The sequence below is a fragment of the Planococcus citri genome, chromosome 2, assembly GCF_950023065.1.
Source record: "Planococcus citri chromosome 2, ihPlaCitr1.1, whole genome shotgun sequence".
In the NCBI taxonomy this organism is placed as follows: domain Eukaryota; kingdom Metazoa; phylum Arthropoda; class Insecta; order Hemiptera; family Pseudococcidae; genus Planococcus; species Planococcus citri.
In genome coordinates this window covers 69,697,272-69,712,451 of record NC_088678.1, presented here as the reverse complement: position 1 = coordinate 69,712,451, position 15,180 = coordinate 69,697,272, and the positions used below count along the sequence as shown (strand labels likewise).

Genomic DNA, 15,180 nt, shown 5'->3' with positions numbered 1-15,180 from the left:
TTTTAAAAATCAAATTTGGATGAAAAATGAGAAAAAAATCAAAATTTTTACCAAACTGATCTAAAATACTGAAATTCAGCTTGTACCCTACTTTTGACCTACCAAATCGATTGGAAACGGTTTCGACCCGTTTTGAGTAGTTTTGGAGCCTCCAGCAGATTTTTTTAAAACTTGAAATTTTCACAAAATACTAGCAAATGAAATTGTATAGTCAAAATTCACTCTGCACCTCAGTTTCAACATGCCAAGTCGACTGGAGAAGGTTTCAAGACGTTATATGGAGCCTCCAGCGACTTTCTGGAAATTCTAGGTTTCCAAAAAACGTCAAAAAATCTTTCCATACATCAACACTAGCACGTAGTTCGCTATTGGTGCTCATATTTGTGACCTAATTTTTCCAAAATCGTTCAAAAATCGAGTGTACGAGTAAACTGCTAAAATACAATTCTGAACTGGAGTACTTACACAGATTTTGGAAAAACTGTACGCGCTAAAGTTGATATGGACAATTTAAAATTTCAATGACGTCTTTTAGAAAACTAAAATTTCCAGAAAATAGTTGGAAGCTCCAAAACGACTTGATTCAGCGAGTTAAACTTGAGGTGCAGAGTGAATTTTGGCTTTCCAACCTTATTCGGTGACGTTTTGTGCCAAAAAAAGAGCATATCTCAAATTTCAGCTTCCTGCGTCGATTTCGTGAAATTTTGATTTTTTTCTTAGGGCAAAAATTCACAAAAATTAACCAAACAGAAACGCCCCATTTCATGAATAGATAATTCAAACTCATCGAAACTGACAGTGGATGAAGCGTACCAGAGATCCAGTATTACCTTGCTTCACCTCTGCCCTCTTCCTACTCTCGCTTCATCGTTCTATTCTACTTTTTACTTAACAAAGATCCTGACAACCACCCTTATTTGCAACCCCCACTCATCCAATTTCGCATTCACAAATCTTTCTCCTCGTTTATTCTTTCTCTCGCAAAATGTATCTCATCTACTGGTTAATGTGTTCTGCGTTAGCCCTATGTTAATAATAGTGTTTTGAGTTGTTCCTGTTGAATGTAAGTACCTACTTATTTTTTTTATTAACAATACCTGTTTGGAAATTTCGTGATTTTCTTTCAAAGCGTTATATATTTTATCGTTTTATTAAGGTAATAACAATTCATGATCAGTTGGCAATTGCAAAATTATTTTCCTTATTAAAAGTCCATCAATCTAATCAATACGAGTAATGAGATGAAAAATGTTACACTAGAACCTCAGTTTTCTCACTCTTGATGTGGATTCTGTTATAAATTTACGAAATCTCATACCACCTGTAATATTGAAGTATAATATTAGCAAACATAATATGTGTCCTTTCAGATTCTTACAGATACTTTTTTAAGAAGTCACGAATATGGCTCAAATTCAAAATATATATGATGTACTGCTACAGCCCCACCAAGATGAAATAAACGAAATTAACGAATGCATTGGAGTCTGGTTTGCCCTCATAATTGTAAGTACAGCTTTAACTAGGTATGAAGTTAACTTTAACTGAAAATGAACATTATAATACACAAATACATATGCATACATACATACATACTTAATTGAAACACATTTCAACCATCTATCTACCTATTATAAGTAACTATGTGTAATTCAACAATTAGTTCCAAATGGATACTTACTTTTACCATTTATACGTACGAGAAACCCTTCCATAGTCTGTATTTTTGAGGAATTATTATTCGTTATAATTTCTCTGTCCATGTAGGTGGCACACATATGCGCCATCATAATCAAGTACTACAATAATATTTTTTCCAATGAAATGGCTTATGTTAAGTACTTGTATGCAGATGAGAAAGATCATGCAGATGCAGGTAAGTTTGTTGAAAATTCAGAATATACATATAATATTTCAATTCACACATATTTAAAGCTCCACGAAGGTTTCCTTTTACATTACATTTTGTTTTCAGCATCCAGTGGTATAAATGTACTCGTCGTAGTAGTGGGAAAACTGCAGCTTGAACTAGAAACAGCTTTCTTGGTATACGCAGTCTCCATTGTATGGTTCGAAAAATCCAGATCCGCGAAGATGATTTTATTTAAAATCACAGTTTTTGGAGTAATTTTTTTGTCATCTTTTTCCGAAGTTGTGATTATGTTATCACTAGTTTCCAGTGAAAGGAGGATTTCTTTGGCAGATATTTTCCTGGCTGAGAAATATGGTGCTTCATTTTGTAGACGATCGAATGATAGTATATTATTCGAGAGTTATTTAGGTATGTAAGATTCTTCAACATACGTTCCTAATATTTTGACGCTGATTTAGCAAAAAAATAAATAAATTCCCGAGCAATAAAATCGCATTTAAACTGTGTTGCAGGGCTCAAATCGATGGTGTTCTTTTCTGCAGGCTCCGTCGTATGGGTTGAGCTCCGGTGGTGGATATATGTTATACGTAATGCTCCTGGATGGTACAGATGGCAAGCAACTTTCGCACCTGCTTTGGCAGCATAGAGTTTTTCCATAGGTAATAGAAATTCGCGTGAAGGAAAGCCAGATATAGTGAAACCACTGCAAAAATACTACAAAAAAATCGCTCGATTCGATTTTTGATATTCTTTTACGCGAAGCATGATTGCGAAAGTCACAATTTTAGATATTTTTAATTTTCATGATAAAGCAATAATTTTGATGTCCAAGATGTTACTTTCTTTTATTAGGTAGTCAGATTTTTTTATGAAATTTTTTTCATGTGTATGTATTTTTTGCCTACGGTTCCTACTCAATTTTTCATTTTTGTATTTTTGTTCATCAAGGTATGTAGGTGTTATTTTTTACTTTTTGTGCATTTTATATGTACCTACTCTTGGGCTGAAAATTAAAATTTTTTATGTTTAGGAAATGGTTGTATGGTTTTATTTTTTTCTCGGCATACATATTATCTTGTTATGAAAAATTAGCTGGCAGGTGACCTGTGACAAGAGTTTTTCAAGATCATCGTTACAACCTATCGACTATCCCACACCCCACTTCCCGAAACAATTGCTAATATTTTTGTGTTGCAGTTGCCCACGGCTTATGTGGCGTGTTTTTATTAATGAACGGATTGGAATACTGCGAGGACTGGATAAATGATCTACACATTGATCCTAGAGAATACGAACACTTAGTAGCCATGGATGAACGAGCTAGACTAGAAGCTTTGGCATTACGAGTTCCAGTTCCGAGAAGGCGAAGACAACAAACAGCTTTGGCAGCTTAGATTTTTCTGACGAACTGATAAAAACTGACTTGAATAAGTATCACAAGGAGTACCAACAAAAGTACTAAAAAGTTCAGCTACACCACCGCATCAAAATACGAGTATATTTCATTAGAACAATTTGCAAACATACCAAAAAAAAACACACTGGTTTCATGATTTCATCATTCGGTTAATTTTTGATATGTTTGTGTGAAACATGATTGCAAAATTCGTAATTTCAGGACTCTTATAATTGAATGGATTAAATGTTCGAGATGTTCTTTTCCATTTTTCATAAAACGTGTTTTATGTGTATTTTTTTAAAACTATAATATTTACACTTTTATATTGTTTTTTCAATTTTTTTTCACATTTTATACTTTTTATATAAATATGTAGAAAAAATAAAATATTTCGCTGAATATTAAAATGACTCACCGAACTGATTTTCTTAATATTGCTTGGGGTTGCTACACAATACTGCACATTCTAACAGTATACCTAACTCTGATTTTAAAAAATATCCACTCACCTGAAATCAAAAAGAAAAAAAAAATACAACATTAATTAATGTATTTTAACAAATCATATTATTTTGTAATACAATTTACCAAGTATAAAAATTTGTTCACGTAAAAATCTACATAATTTTGTAATTTTGTACTTTCTATGAAATTCGTAAAACTCTACCAGAGATGAAGATAGGCACCTACCTATCCTATCTAGCAGAAAAATGTTTGTACAGGAACAGGAAACATCAAAAGAACATCTAAAAATACACCACCAATCCAAATTTCAGCCACTGAATTTGAATTCAACTTTTTGATTTTTGGTGAATTTTTCAAACATTCAAAACCGTGTTTTCCATAAAAAAAACTCGAGTCTCGAGCCAATTTTTTACTTCCCAGTTTCGAAAAAATTGTATAGCGAGTAAAAAGAGCAAACATGAAATTCAGCACTTACGAACTCGAATTAATCGTCTTCCTGATCCTTACGATCAATTTTGGCCCCATTTTTACAAATTCATTTCTGACATCTCAAAGTGGAAATTTTCTCCTTTGATTATTTCAGGAAAAAATTCGTAACCCTATAGTTCACAAATCTATGCATGATTTTTATCTGTTTGATCATAATTTTACGAATCAACTCCTTTCACAGAAATAACATTAAAATGAAAATTTATCCACGAATTTTCCAAGTCCAATACGTACCTACCTACGTTTAATAATTCATTAATCAACTTCAGCCTTTCACGTAAGAAACCCGAGTCCCAGGTCCGTGGAAAATTACGCTTAGTTCCACAAAATTAAACCTAAGCGATACCAACTCGTACTAAGAATAGCAATAATGCAACTGGTTCGTCTTACAAGAAAATGCATCCACTTCTTTGGCTACATAGTACATACTTATTCGAACACGTGAGAAATATCACATATAAAAAGCGATAAAACAACTCTGTAGCTGAATATGAACAGGTAGTACGAGCTGAGATGTCATAACATAAGTTTACGCCAATTATTTTTCGGCCAAGTTTCGTTCGCGAATGCATGTCTTTCTCTATAGTAACGATTGCGTTTCAAAATGAAGTCCAACTGTTACTGCAGTTTTCCGATTGATTCAGTTTGTGCAACAGCTGTACTTTATACCACTGTTGTAAGTAACCAGTACATTATTTTCAATCATTTACGAGCATATACTAATCACTTTTTATTCTCACTAATTGCACTCTGTGAAGAATTTAGCAACACTGAAATTGAATAATTTGAGGGAGAAATTTTAATTAAGTTACTTTTCATATTTTTTAGTCTGGTTGCTCAATTTTTTGACCTGATAAGAAATTTAAATAAATTAGAAAAAATGACGTGAAGACTAGAATAAAATGTTAAAATGTTACGAATCTATCTGAATTTTATTATGAATGTTTGCCCCAGTTTCCGGCGTCCGATTTCAAATTTCAGAAATTGTGTTTTTTTTTTGCAATAGGTATCTCGAAAAATGGTGCCTCCAGAAAAAAATTGATACCATGTAAATGATTGAAAATCTATTTTGGACAATTTTGGTTCTTATTATTTTTTTTTACAAAACTTATTGATCAGCCTTCAAGGCCTCTTTAAAGTTTCCAGTATTAAATTTCAAATTCTAAAATTTGAAGAAAAATCAATTAGAAATTCAATTTTTCGCAGCTGCAGTTCTCATCATTTTTCTAGTAAAATCCTTCCTTCAACCTCTAGAACACTTCAAAATTTTAAAAATCCCCATTATGTCAAAATTGATAATTTTTGCAAGAATTTACCTATCTCAAGAATAGAGCCCTCTAGAAAAAGAAACTAATGTGGTGCAGATGAGTGAAAATTCAATTTTCTAAAACTTTAGCGCTAATTTATTTTGTCTTGGAACCCTTCATTCAGTTTTCAGGACACCCCAAAGTTCTGAGCTATTGATTTTCGAAAAAGTTCACCCCCCCCCCTCCCAAGGATAGGAAAAAATATACCCAATGCAATCGGGTTCTGATTCTATGAAAATACGATTTTTTTTCTTCAAAATTTAATATGTAATAATACGAGAAATTTAACGGAAATGACGCAGGTGCAGCTGCGTTTATGAAACCGGTCTGGTTCCTCTCCATACCCCCTTCCTTGAATAATATTTTGTAAATATGCATGCGTTGAATTTTTTTACGTATTTCTGTTATCAGTCTGGGACGGATTAACCTGCCAAATCTCGAGGGGCCCCAATTTAAATAATATATATATTTTTATGATTATTATTTATAGGAAAAAAATTAATTCAATTCTCTAAAATTAGATTCATATATGGCACAAAATGTAACTCTTAATAATACCGCAATAGTCCATCAACAGGGACCTGGCCGAAATAGAAGGGTGAAAGGGGCAGTCGCTGCCCCCTTTGAGGAAGATAATTTGTTGTGAAATATGCAAAAAAAGCGGGGTTTGCATTCTGAAGTAATTTTTTCGAAAAACTTTGGCTATTACTGAAGCTCGTTAAAAATCAAATTTGGGTTAAAAAACGTAAAAAATGAAAATTTCATCAAAGGGTACCCCCGGATAAGATAGGCAAAATGCACTTAACCTCAGATTTCGATGAAACTCGCAGGGCATGCTTAGTACCCCCAAAAAATAATTTTGGGCCCATAGCCCGCTTCCCACCCCACCCCCCTCAGCCAGGGGGGCCAAAAAACGCGTTTTTCAGGGGAAAAATTCTGTATCAGCGCGTAATTAAGATAAATTGTTTCTGTAAACGAATATAGTTAGAGGATACATGGGCGTACCTCCCTGAATTTTTTCAGAATTTTTCATCGTATGGGGGGAGAAGGGAGGACAAAAGAAAACTTTAAATCGACATTACTCCGGAACGAAAAAACATACCAAAACGATTTTTTCGTCAAATATGTATCTTTAGGTCTACTTTCTATAGAAGTCATCACCCGGCCATTTGGAGTGGTGGGTCAAGCTCAAAAGCTCAAAAAACTCTCAAAAACCACGTTTTTTGAGTTTTTCTCCAAAAATAATTGAAGAGAACCAAGTTGTTCAGCGTGAAATTTTACCTCAGAATTGCGTATTTGAAAATTCATTTACACCGCGTGATCGTAAAACTACATGCGCAGAAGTATTTGTGCTTACATCAAGATAGCTGAAAGGGCATTCCTGGGTAAAATAGGTGAAATGCCCCTATCCTCGGATTTCTGAAATTTTGATGAAACATTGTTGGGTACCATAAAAAAAAATCTCGGAGCCAAAAAATTCTCCCCCCACCCCCTTCCTTGCTCATAATAGCGAAAAAAGGGCCTTTTTCGGGGAGAAAAAAATCCATGCTTCAACGAGTTTTGAAAAAAAATCTGTATTCACTCAAAATATATGGAGGAGACAGCATAATGAAAGTACATAGGTATTTGAGATTCTGCGTCAATCTATGCTATTGCCATCAAAATCCAAGGCCACTTTTAGGTTTCTACTGAGCAATTGAAAAGTAAATTTTTTTTGGGGAGGGGGGTATTAGTAGTTGGTGTTTTGAAAATATTTTCTTCGCAAAAGTTTCGCTATAATGACAAAAAAATATTGAAAGATAATAAATATATCTATTTCTGAAACTGAGGAAATATTTTGGAACGCAGTGATGGCAATATTTTAGTTTTCAAAAAATTGATAAAGATGGCAAAAATTCCTAAATTTTTGTTGATTTTTCGAAAATTGACAAAAACAATTTAAAATAATTGCATAGAATGGACGCAGAATCTCAAATATATTCATTTAGGACTGGTTCGATCGTCATTTTTCTCAAAACAAATTGGGTACAGGGGCTACAGTGAAAAAAATACACGGTTTTTTCGAAAATACACCCACTTTGAGGGCACATGTTTTCCCTTCAGGGGCACTTCTGGAGCCAGAATTTTTCTGTACAACTTTCAATTCAAAATGACGGTTTTTGCTGAAATTGGTAAAAATCCACAGTTTTTTTTTCTTTTTTTTTTCGTGATCTACCCAATCTACTACATAGTACAAGTACGTAGGTAGGTATACCTATGATGTTTTCAATGTACTTGGTAACTCACATAAAAATTTAATCATCGGCACCAAAAAGAAACCTTTCTGATAGTTTTGAGTTAGATACAATGTACTTGAAAAATAGGCTACTTGTACATACTTCAAGAAAACCTTGATTAAGAAGTTGCATAGCGTAAATAGCGCTATAATGAAGCATTTTTCACAAAAACTCTAATTTTTGGGCAACCCCTCTCCCCAATTTGGCCGTTAGGAGGGGGTCCAACTCCAAATCAAACTTCATATTCGTGTTCAGCGAGTTCGGTTCATATGATAATGATACCCATATTGTCAGTCTACTTTCGCCCTAAAATTTGGAGAGGGGGTGCCTATGGCCAAAAAATTGGAGTTGAAGGGTATACTCTACGGAGAGCGTTCTAATTCGACAACGGGTCAAAATATGAAACCGATTTGTTCGTTATTTTCATCATTCATTCGTAAGACTGCGTGTAATCGATTGAACTTATTTAGTGGTGCATATGTCCCGCGACCCGCTCCCATCTAAACTTCAGACGGGGATTTCTGCGTGAATTTTTTAAATTCTTCCAATTTTTTTTCACCAATACTGATATTTCATCTATGAAATCGAGGGTATGTAGCCATATTTTCTAATTTGGCTTTCCCAACAGAGATGTGAGCATCTAAAGTACCTCCATCCAATTCCCTATTATAGCCATTAAATGTCCTAAATCAAAAATATCTCGACAAAACCCTAGAAAAATCCGTTCAATTTTGGCACAATCCCCGCCCAAAGTTGACCATTTTTCATCAAAAAATGAGAATGACCTTAAGGAAGTTAGTTGGTTTTTTATTGTTTTTGGAGACCAGCATCCAGAATTATGGATCGCTTTTTTTGGTGGTGCCGTGACACAAAAAACACAATTTTGAGTGTTTTTTGAGTTTTTGTAGATGGCCTACCTGGAGGGAAAATTTGAAAAAAATACCAATTATAGTACTTACTCATGCAGATACATTTCTGAAAAAAATTTCAGGTGCTTGAATTAGGTTCGGAGATACGGTGGTTTCAAATTTTCTTTTGTCAATATCTCTCCCCTGGGGGGCCAACAATTTTTGAAAAAAATTCAAGTTGCTAGAATCATATCTCCTCCATATATTTTGAGTGAATACAGATTTTTTTTCAAAACTCGTTGAAGCATGGATTTTTTTCTCCCCGAAAAATGCCCTTTTTTCGCTATTATGAGCAAGGAAGGGGGTGGGGGGAGAATTTTTTGGCTCCGAGATTTTTTTTTATGGTACCCAACAATGTTTCATCAAAATTTCAGAAATCCGAGGATAGGGGCATTTCACCTATTTTACCCAGGAATGCCCTTTCAGCTATCTTGATGTAAGCACAAATACTTCTGCGCATGTAGTTTTACGATCACGCGGTGTAAATGAATTTTCAAATACACAATTCTGAGGTAAAATTTCACGCTGAACAACTTGGTTCTCTTCAATTATTTTTGGAGAAAAACTCAAAAAACGTGGTTTTTTGAGAGTTTTTTGAGCTTTTGAGCTTGACCCACCACTCCAAATGGCCGGGTGATGACTTCTATAGAAAGTAGACCTAAAGATACATATTTGACGAAAAAATCGTTTTGGTATGTTTTTTCGTTCCGGAGTAATGTCGATTTAAAGTTTTCTTTTGTCCCCCCTTCTCCCCCCATACGATGAAAAATTCTGAAAAAATTCAGGGAGGTACGCCCATGTATCCTCTAACTATATTCGTTTACAGAATCAATTTATCTTAATTACGCGCTGATACAGAATTTTTCCCCTGAAAAACGCGTTTTTTGGCCCCCCTGGCTGAGGGGGGTGGGGTGGGAAGCGGGCTATGGGCCCAAAATTATTTTTTGGGGGTACTAAGCATGCCCTGCGAGTTTCATCGAAATCTGAGGTTAAGGGCATTTTGCCTATCTTATCCGGGGGTACCCTTTACACAAAAATTTGAAATTTGGTCTGCATCATATTTTTGAGCTCCCCTCACCCTCCTATTAAATGGAAACAATTACCAGCAGTTTTGAGCTATTTTAGAGACTCCTGCCGATTTTTGAAAACGAAAATTTCCAAAAAAATGTATGCAACTGATGCAGAAATCTGAAATCAAATTTATATTCTCGTATTTTCTACTTGATGAGTCGACTGAAGGTAGTTTTCAGTCGTTTCGAAGCCTTCAACGACATTTTGGAAGTCTCATTTTTCCCAAACATACGAGCAGATAATTTAATTATTAGGGGAATTATTATTTTATACGATAATTTCTTCGTGTTTACAGGTGATAAATACTGTACTAATGTGCTTTGTTTTACAATGGGATTTGCAAGGCAACGAATTAATTTTCGGTAAATTTGTTTAAAATTGAAATAGTAATTCACTTGAAGGAGACACTCAAATTCATACTACATACTAATACTTTTTGTTTATTCAGGTGATGATTTTATAACGGAGATATTACTCATTCTATCGGAATCGATCCTATTGCTATTCGCCGCTGTTGTCTGTTTCAAACATTATACCACCGTTGGGAAGATGATTTCACAATTCTGTGTATTCGTAGCAGTCATCGAATTGCTACTTTTCGATCTAAGTAGCACTTTTAAAATCGCACTCAATTTACTCGTTGACCGAAAATTGGATAGAATTTGGGACAGAAGAGAACCTACTACTACTGCGATTGCACCCCATTCTGTGTATTTTTTCGTATTCTTCGTGTTACTTTGCTATTTCGGTAAGATGTAATAGGTATTGTTTTTACGCTGATTTCGTATGGGAATTGTTTTAAATACTTCGACAATCATCTCACGTAATATGTACCTATTTAAATTCCGTGAATTATGTTGCAGTTTTCAAATTATACACCGCCATTGTAATATTGGAATTTGGAATTGTGGGCTCGTGCAGGAGTACTACAAATGAAGACGATATCGAAGATAATTCTTCTAGTGAGCGAGTAACTGTTGCACTTACTCCTCTTCCTACTCGTCCTCTTCGTCTTTCTCGCCTCGCTTTTCCTCCTCCGAGCCCCCTTCCTCCTAGCCCGCCTCCCCCATACTCTGAAAATGTAATAGATGTGGAAATTCCTCTTACTATGAGTCCCACTCCTCCTAGACCCCCTCCTCCATATTTTGAATGTGTAACAGATAGGGAAAACCCACCTCCATATTCGTCGTTATTAGCAAACACCTTAAGAATTCAAAATTTATAGAAAATTGTGTTTTATGATTTTTTTTTGATGCCTAAAGTTTAACGAGGGAATAGGAAAACGTCGGAAAAAAGGCTAAAGAAAGGAGTGACATGCTTAAAAATTTAATTTTCCGTGATTTAAAATTTTAAAAGAACTAAGAAGTACAGGATGTCCAAAAAAACTTTCATACAAAAAATCATGACCTTTTTCATGACCTATTTTTCACATTTTCACCGCATAAAAATACCCCCCCCCCCCCAAACAAAAAAATGAATTGAACAAACTTTTCATTTGTTTATTTTTTTTCATTTTATGGGCTTTTAAAAAAATGTTCAAGTGCGTTTCGAGCAAAATTCATGACTCCTGAAGTACCATCGACAAAACTGTTGGCGCTGATTTGAAAAATATGGGGTTTAAAATAAACCCTCCTTACCCCACCCACTTTTTGGGCAAATAAGTAAAAAAATTTCGAAATCATGACACATATCAACTAGGTAGTGAATTTACGAAGATACTGATTACAAAAATATGACCTTATTTTTTTGATTCGACCCCTCCCACGCTCCTATACCCCTTTAATTGGGGTAAAAACCTGAATAATACTCATGAATCATGATCATGAAATCATGCAATGTACCTATTGAAGCGATAGGTAGTCTTGAACATAAAAAGATAGCCTCATTTTATCAATTTTATGCCTCTCACTCACCCCCCCCCCCTTTGATGGCCCTTTCATTCGGGTTGATGTCCTAAAAAAAAAGTGAAAAAGCCATGTGACTTATCGAATAGTATGTTTTTCGAAATTCAAAATACAAATACAACATTGTCGTTTCAATGTGACTCCCCCCCCCCACGGGATGACCCTTCCATTCGGATTGATATTCAGAAAACTTTTAAAGTCATGCGACATATCGAATGGTATATTTTTAGAGTGGCCAAAATCGAATATGGCCTTATTTTTTTGATCTGACCCCTCCCACGCCCTTCACCTCCTTCATTCGGGCCAATTTTCAAAAAAAATGAAAAATTCATGCGACATATCGAATAGTATGTTTTTGAAGGTGTCAAATTCGAATATGGCCTTATTTTTTTGATCTGACCCCCCCCCACGCCCTTCACCCCCCTCATTCGGGTCAATTTTCAAAAAAAAAAAAAAAAATGAAAAAATAATGCGATATATTGATTCGCATGTTTTTGAAGGTCCTGAATACAAATACGACCTCATTTTTTCGATCTGAGCTCCCCCCCATACCCCCTCCATTCGGGTTGATAATCAAAAAAATGAAAAAGTCATGCGACATATCGAATAGTATGTTTTTGAAGGTGACAAAATCGAATATGGCCTTATTTTTTTGATCTGACCCCTCCCATGCCCTTTACTCCCTTCATTCGGGCCAATTTTCAAAAAAAAAAAATGAAAAAGTAATGCGATATATTGAATATTGTATGTTTTTGAAGTGCTGAAGACGAATATGTTCTAATTTTTTTGATTCAACTCTTTCCAACTCCTGAGCTCTCATTGGAAGACACAAAATGAAGGCATAAACTCAAGGCACATTCATGTTCAGGGTCTTATGAGATGTTTTTTAAAACGACAACTTCAATTACTTATTTTCATATAAACTGAATTTCACTGACACCTCTATCAATATGTATAAGCGAGTACAAAATTTAAACACTTGAGGAAACCTGCCCCTTCAAATACCTACTTATCTCTATCTCTGTTTAACTTTATAAGGCTCATGCTCGTCTAAGAAAAGATAAACGAATTAAGAGGTTTATTAATTGGCGCGATATTTTATCGCGACGGGAGGTAACAACTCGCCCAATTCTGCCAGCATGTGTTGATGCTTGTGTAGGAAAAACCAACACTCGATAGATTTTATTTTTGTAAATGTTTTTCAACACGGTTCACGCTAATAACGATGTTATACACTCTTCTTGCGATTTGTCTGGTGAGTAAGTGTTTAACAGTGGCGTTGAAAAGATGTGGGCCGGCTACTTTGTGCATTCAATTTCGACAACGTGCGTGATTATGCTTTGCATTACTGTGGTAAGTAATTAAATTAATATGAGTATCAGTACCTATTTAGTTTAAATTTCGAATGATTGGCAGCAAAGGGGTTGATATGCAGAAGGGGGATTTTTTCAACGTATGAAAATGCTATTGTCATAAAAAATGCAAAAAATTAAAACCAATGGTGTCAAATTTTTCCAATATCCAGCAAAAAATCATTCATCCAAACGTTGAAAATAATTTCAGAAGTTCACTTCTTCATTTCTTTGATTTTTTTTTCAAAATTTCAACGAAAGACTCGTTTAATTGAATTAATGAATGAATATTTTTGCAATTTTTCCAATTTTTAAAATATTTTACAGAATTTATTGAGCTCTTTTTCAATCAATATTTTATAACAGACTCCAGACAACTCTTCTATTTTCATTACGTTTTCAAATATATAATAATCTTAGAAAATTCTAAATTTTTTTTTTTTTTTTTTTTAGGTTCTGAATTGCTTAAACTTGACACTCGTATCATTAAGTTACAATAGAGCAGCAAATAAAATACTTTCAGGTAAGCTCGATTAAACTCTCGCCAACTTAATCGCGATACTGATAAAACACACATAAGACTAGGTACTTAATCGATACCGCGTATATCTTGCTACTTGAAATTCACAGCACGTTTTTCTTTGTCATATTTATTTACAGGCGATGATTTCAAAATGGAAAAGAGCCTAATTCTATTCCAAACGATTCTGTCGATATTGGCAATTAAGCTCGTTAAACAATACACCTCTACTATAATGATCTTGCTCAAGTTTTGGACTTTTGGTCTCACTATTCTGACTCTGCTCCTCGACTTGATATTCACTGCTTTGATCACAGACGATGTACTCAGCAAACAAAAATTGGAAAAGGTTTGGAAAATGAAAACCTGCAGTGGCTCATGTAGGATGAATACAACACCCCTTAATTCTTTCTATCATCTCGCTAGCGCCGTATTATTTTTCTATTTTGGTCAGTTTATTGATGGTTTAAAATTTCATTTCATTGGTAAAATTGTTGGAAATTTTGTGATCAAGTCGTTTTTGAATTACTCGTATGTTGCAGTTTTCAAACTAAGTGTGACCATTATAATGGTGCGTTTGGGAGGTACTTTCGTCAAAGAAATACGACAACGAGTATCGAGTGATGTACATCTGATAAATGACGATGATGTCGATGTCGAACAACATGCTCCTTGTGGGCAAACCACTCCGTCAGCACCTCCTCCATCGTACGATCAATGTGTAATGGAATCAGCGATGCCACCTCCTTATAGTGTTATTGCTGAGAAAATTTATAACGATGAGAGACAAAAATTTGAGTCAATATCGTCGAATTTAAGTAAATGATTACCTATTTTAAATACCTACTTTACGTTTAATACGTTTAGTTCCTTTTTTTATTACCTGAATGGATATTTAAATCGTTCATAATGAATTTTCACCTCGTTATTGTTTCGATTGTTGTTATTGTTTGTATGTGATATTTTTTTTTTTTACAAAGTTACCTATTTTAATAAACATTTTTTTTTTCGATTCGAAGTTGAACTCATTTTCAATTTCGATTGAACATATATCATTGAATATTTGATTCAGACCAGGTTCCAAGCACACATTTTTGGTAGGGGACAGTATTTTGAGAAATGGATGCCATGTTGCTCGAGAAGAACAGGACTGATATCCACGAGAGCTTTAAAAATTTATAGGATTGAATTTCGTGTTTCAATTACCTACGCACTTAAAAACTGTCACACAAATTGAAATAATTTTTTGGGGGGAAATTTACATTTTAAATAAAGAAATAAGACCCCAAAAAATTGTTCGATCCACTTCAATTAAACCGAAGCTCGCAAAAAACAGCTGGCACGATAAGGCGTACTTAGTCGAATTCAAACTTCACCTCTTCCCCTCCCCTTAACATCATGAGTAAAAATAAACTGTGGTAGAATAATTATTATTCAAGTGACCTCACCACCTAGCAAAATGGATTAAAATTTCGCGAGAAATTTGAATATTTGGACGAAAACGTTTTTCGAGCATTTTGAAGATTTCAAGTCCAAAATTTCATAATTTTTTTTGGAGTTTTTGAAAAATGTTCCATAACTAAGTCTTATCAAAATGAGTTCAAATTTCGACAAAA

General features: G+C 34.4%; 2 protein-coding genes across 5 annotated transcripts; both read left to right on the top strand.

Moving 5' to 3' along the window:
• Positions 1-261: 261 nt before the first annotated feature.
• LOC135837441 (uncharacterized) lies at positions 262-3,637 on the top strand. 2 transcript variants are annotated; one of them, XM_065352710.1, is made up of 6 exons: positions 262-1,063; positions 1,371-1,506; positions 1,768-1,876; positions 1,976-2,281; positions 2,386-2,532; positions 3,071-3,637. In XM_065352710.1, exons 2-5 carry the CDS (start codon positions 1,405-1,407, stop codon positions 2,517-2,519), a joined length of 651 nt encoding a protein of 216 aa, XP_065208782.1. In that variant the 5' UTR covers positions 262-1,063; positions 1,371-1,404; the 3' UTR covers positions 2,520-2,532; positions 3,071-3,637. The 2 variants fall into 2 exon arrangements, with proteins under 2 accessions (XP_065208782.1, XP_065208781.1); XM_065352709.1 differs by having other exon boundaries at positions 2,386-3,637.
• Positions 3,638-4,622: 985 nt separating this feature from the next.
• LOC135837404 (uncharacterized) lies at positions 4,623-14,576 on the top strand. Of its 3 annotated transcripts, none has more exons than XR_010557182.1 (7): positions 4,623-4,902; positions 10,084-10,150; positions 10,237-10,536; positions 10,652-13,045; positions 13,498-13,567; positions 13,705-14,013; positions 14,107-14,576. XR_010557182.1 is itself a non-coding variant. In XM_065352665.1 (7 exons), the coding sequence occupies exons 4-7, from the start codon at positions 12,980-12,982 to the stop codon at positions 14,388-14,390; spliced, it is 729 nt and encodes a 242-aa protein (XP_065208737.1). In that variant the 5' UTR covers positions 4,736-4,902; positions 10,084-10,150; positions 10,237-10,536; positions 10,652-12,979; the 3' UTR covers positions 14,391-14,576. The 3 variants fall into 3 exon arrangements, 1 of the variants encoding a protein (XP_065208737.1); XM_065352665.1 differs by having other exon boundaries at positions 4,736-4,902; XR_010557183.1 differs by lacking the exon at positions 13,498-13,567.
• Positions 14,577-15,180: the final 604 nt, after the last annotated feature.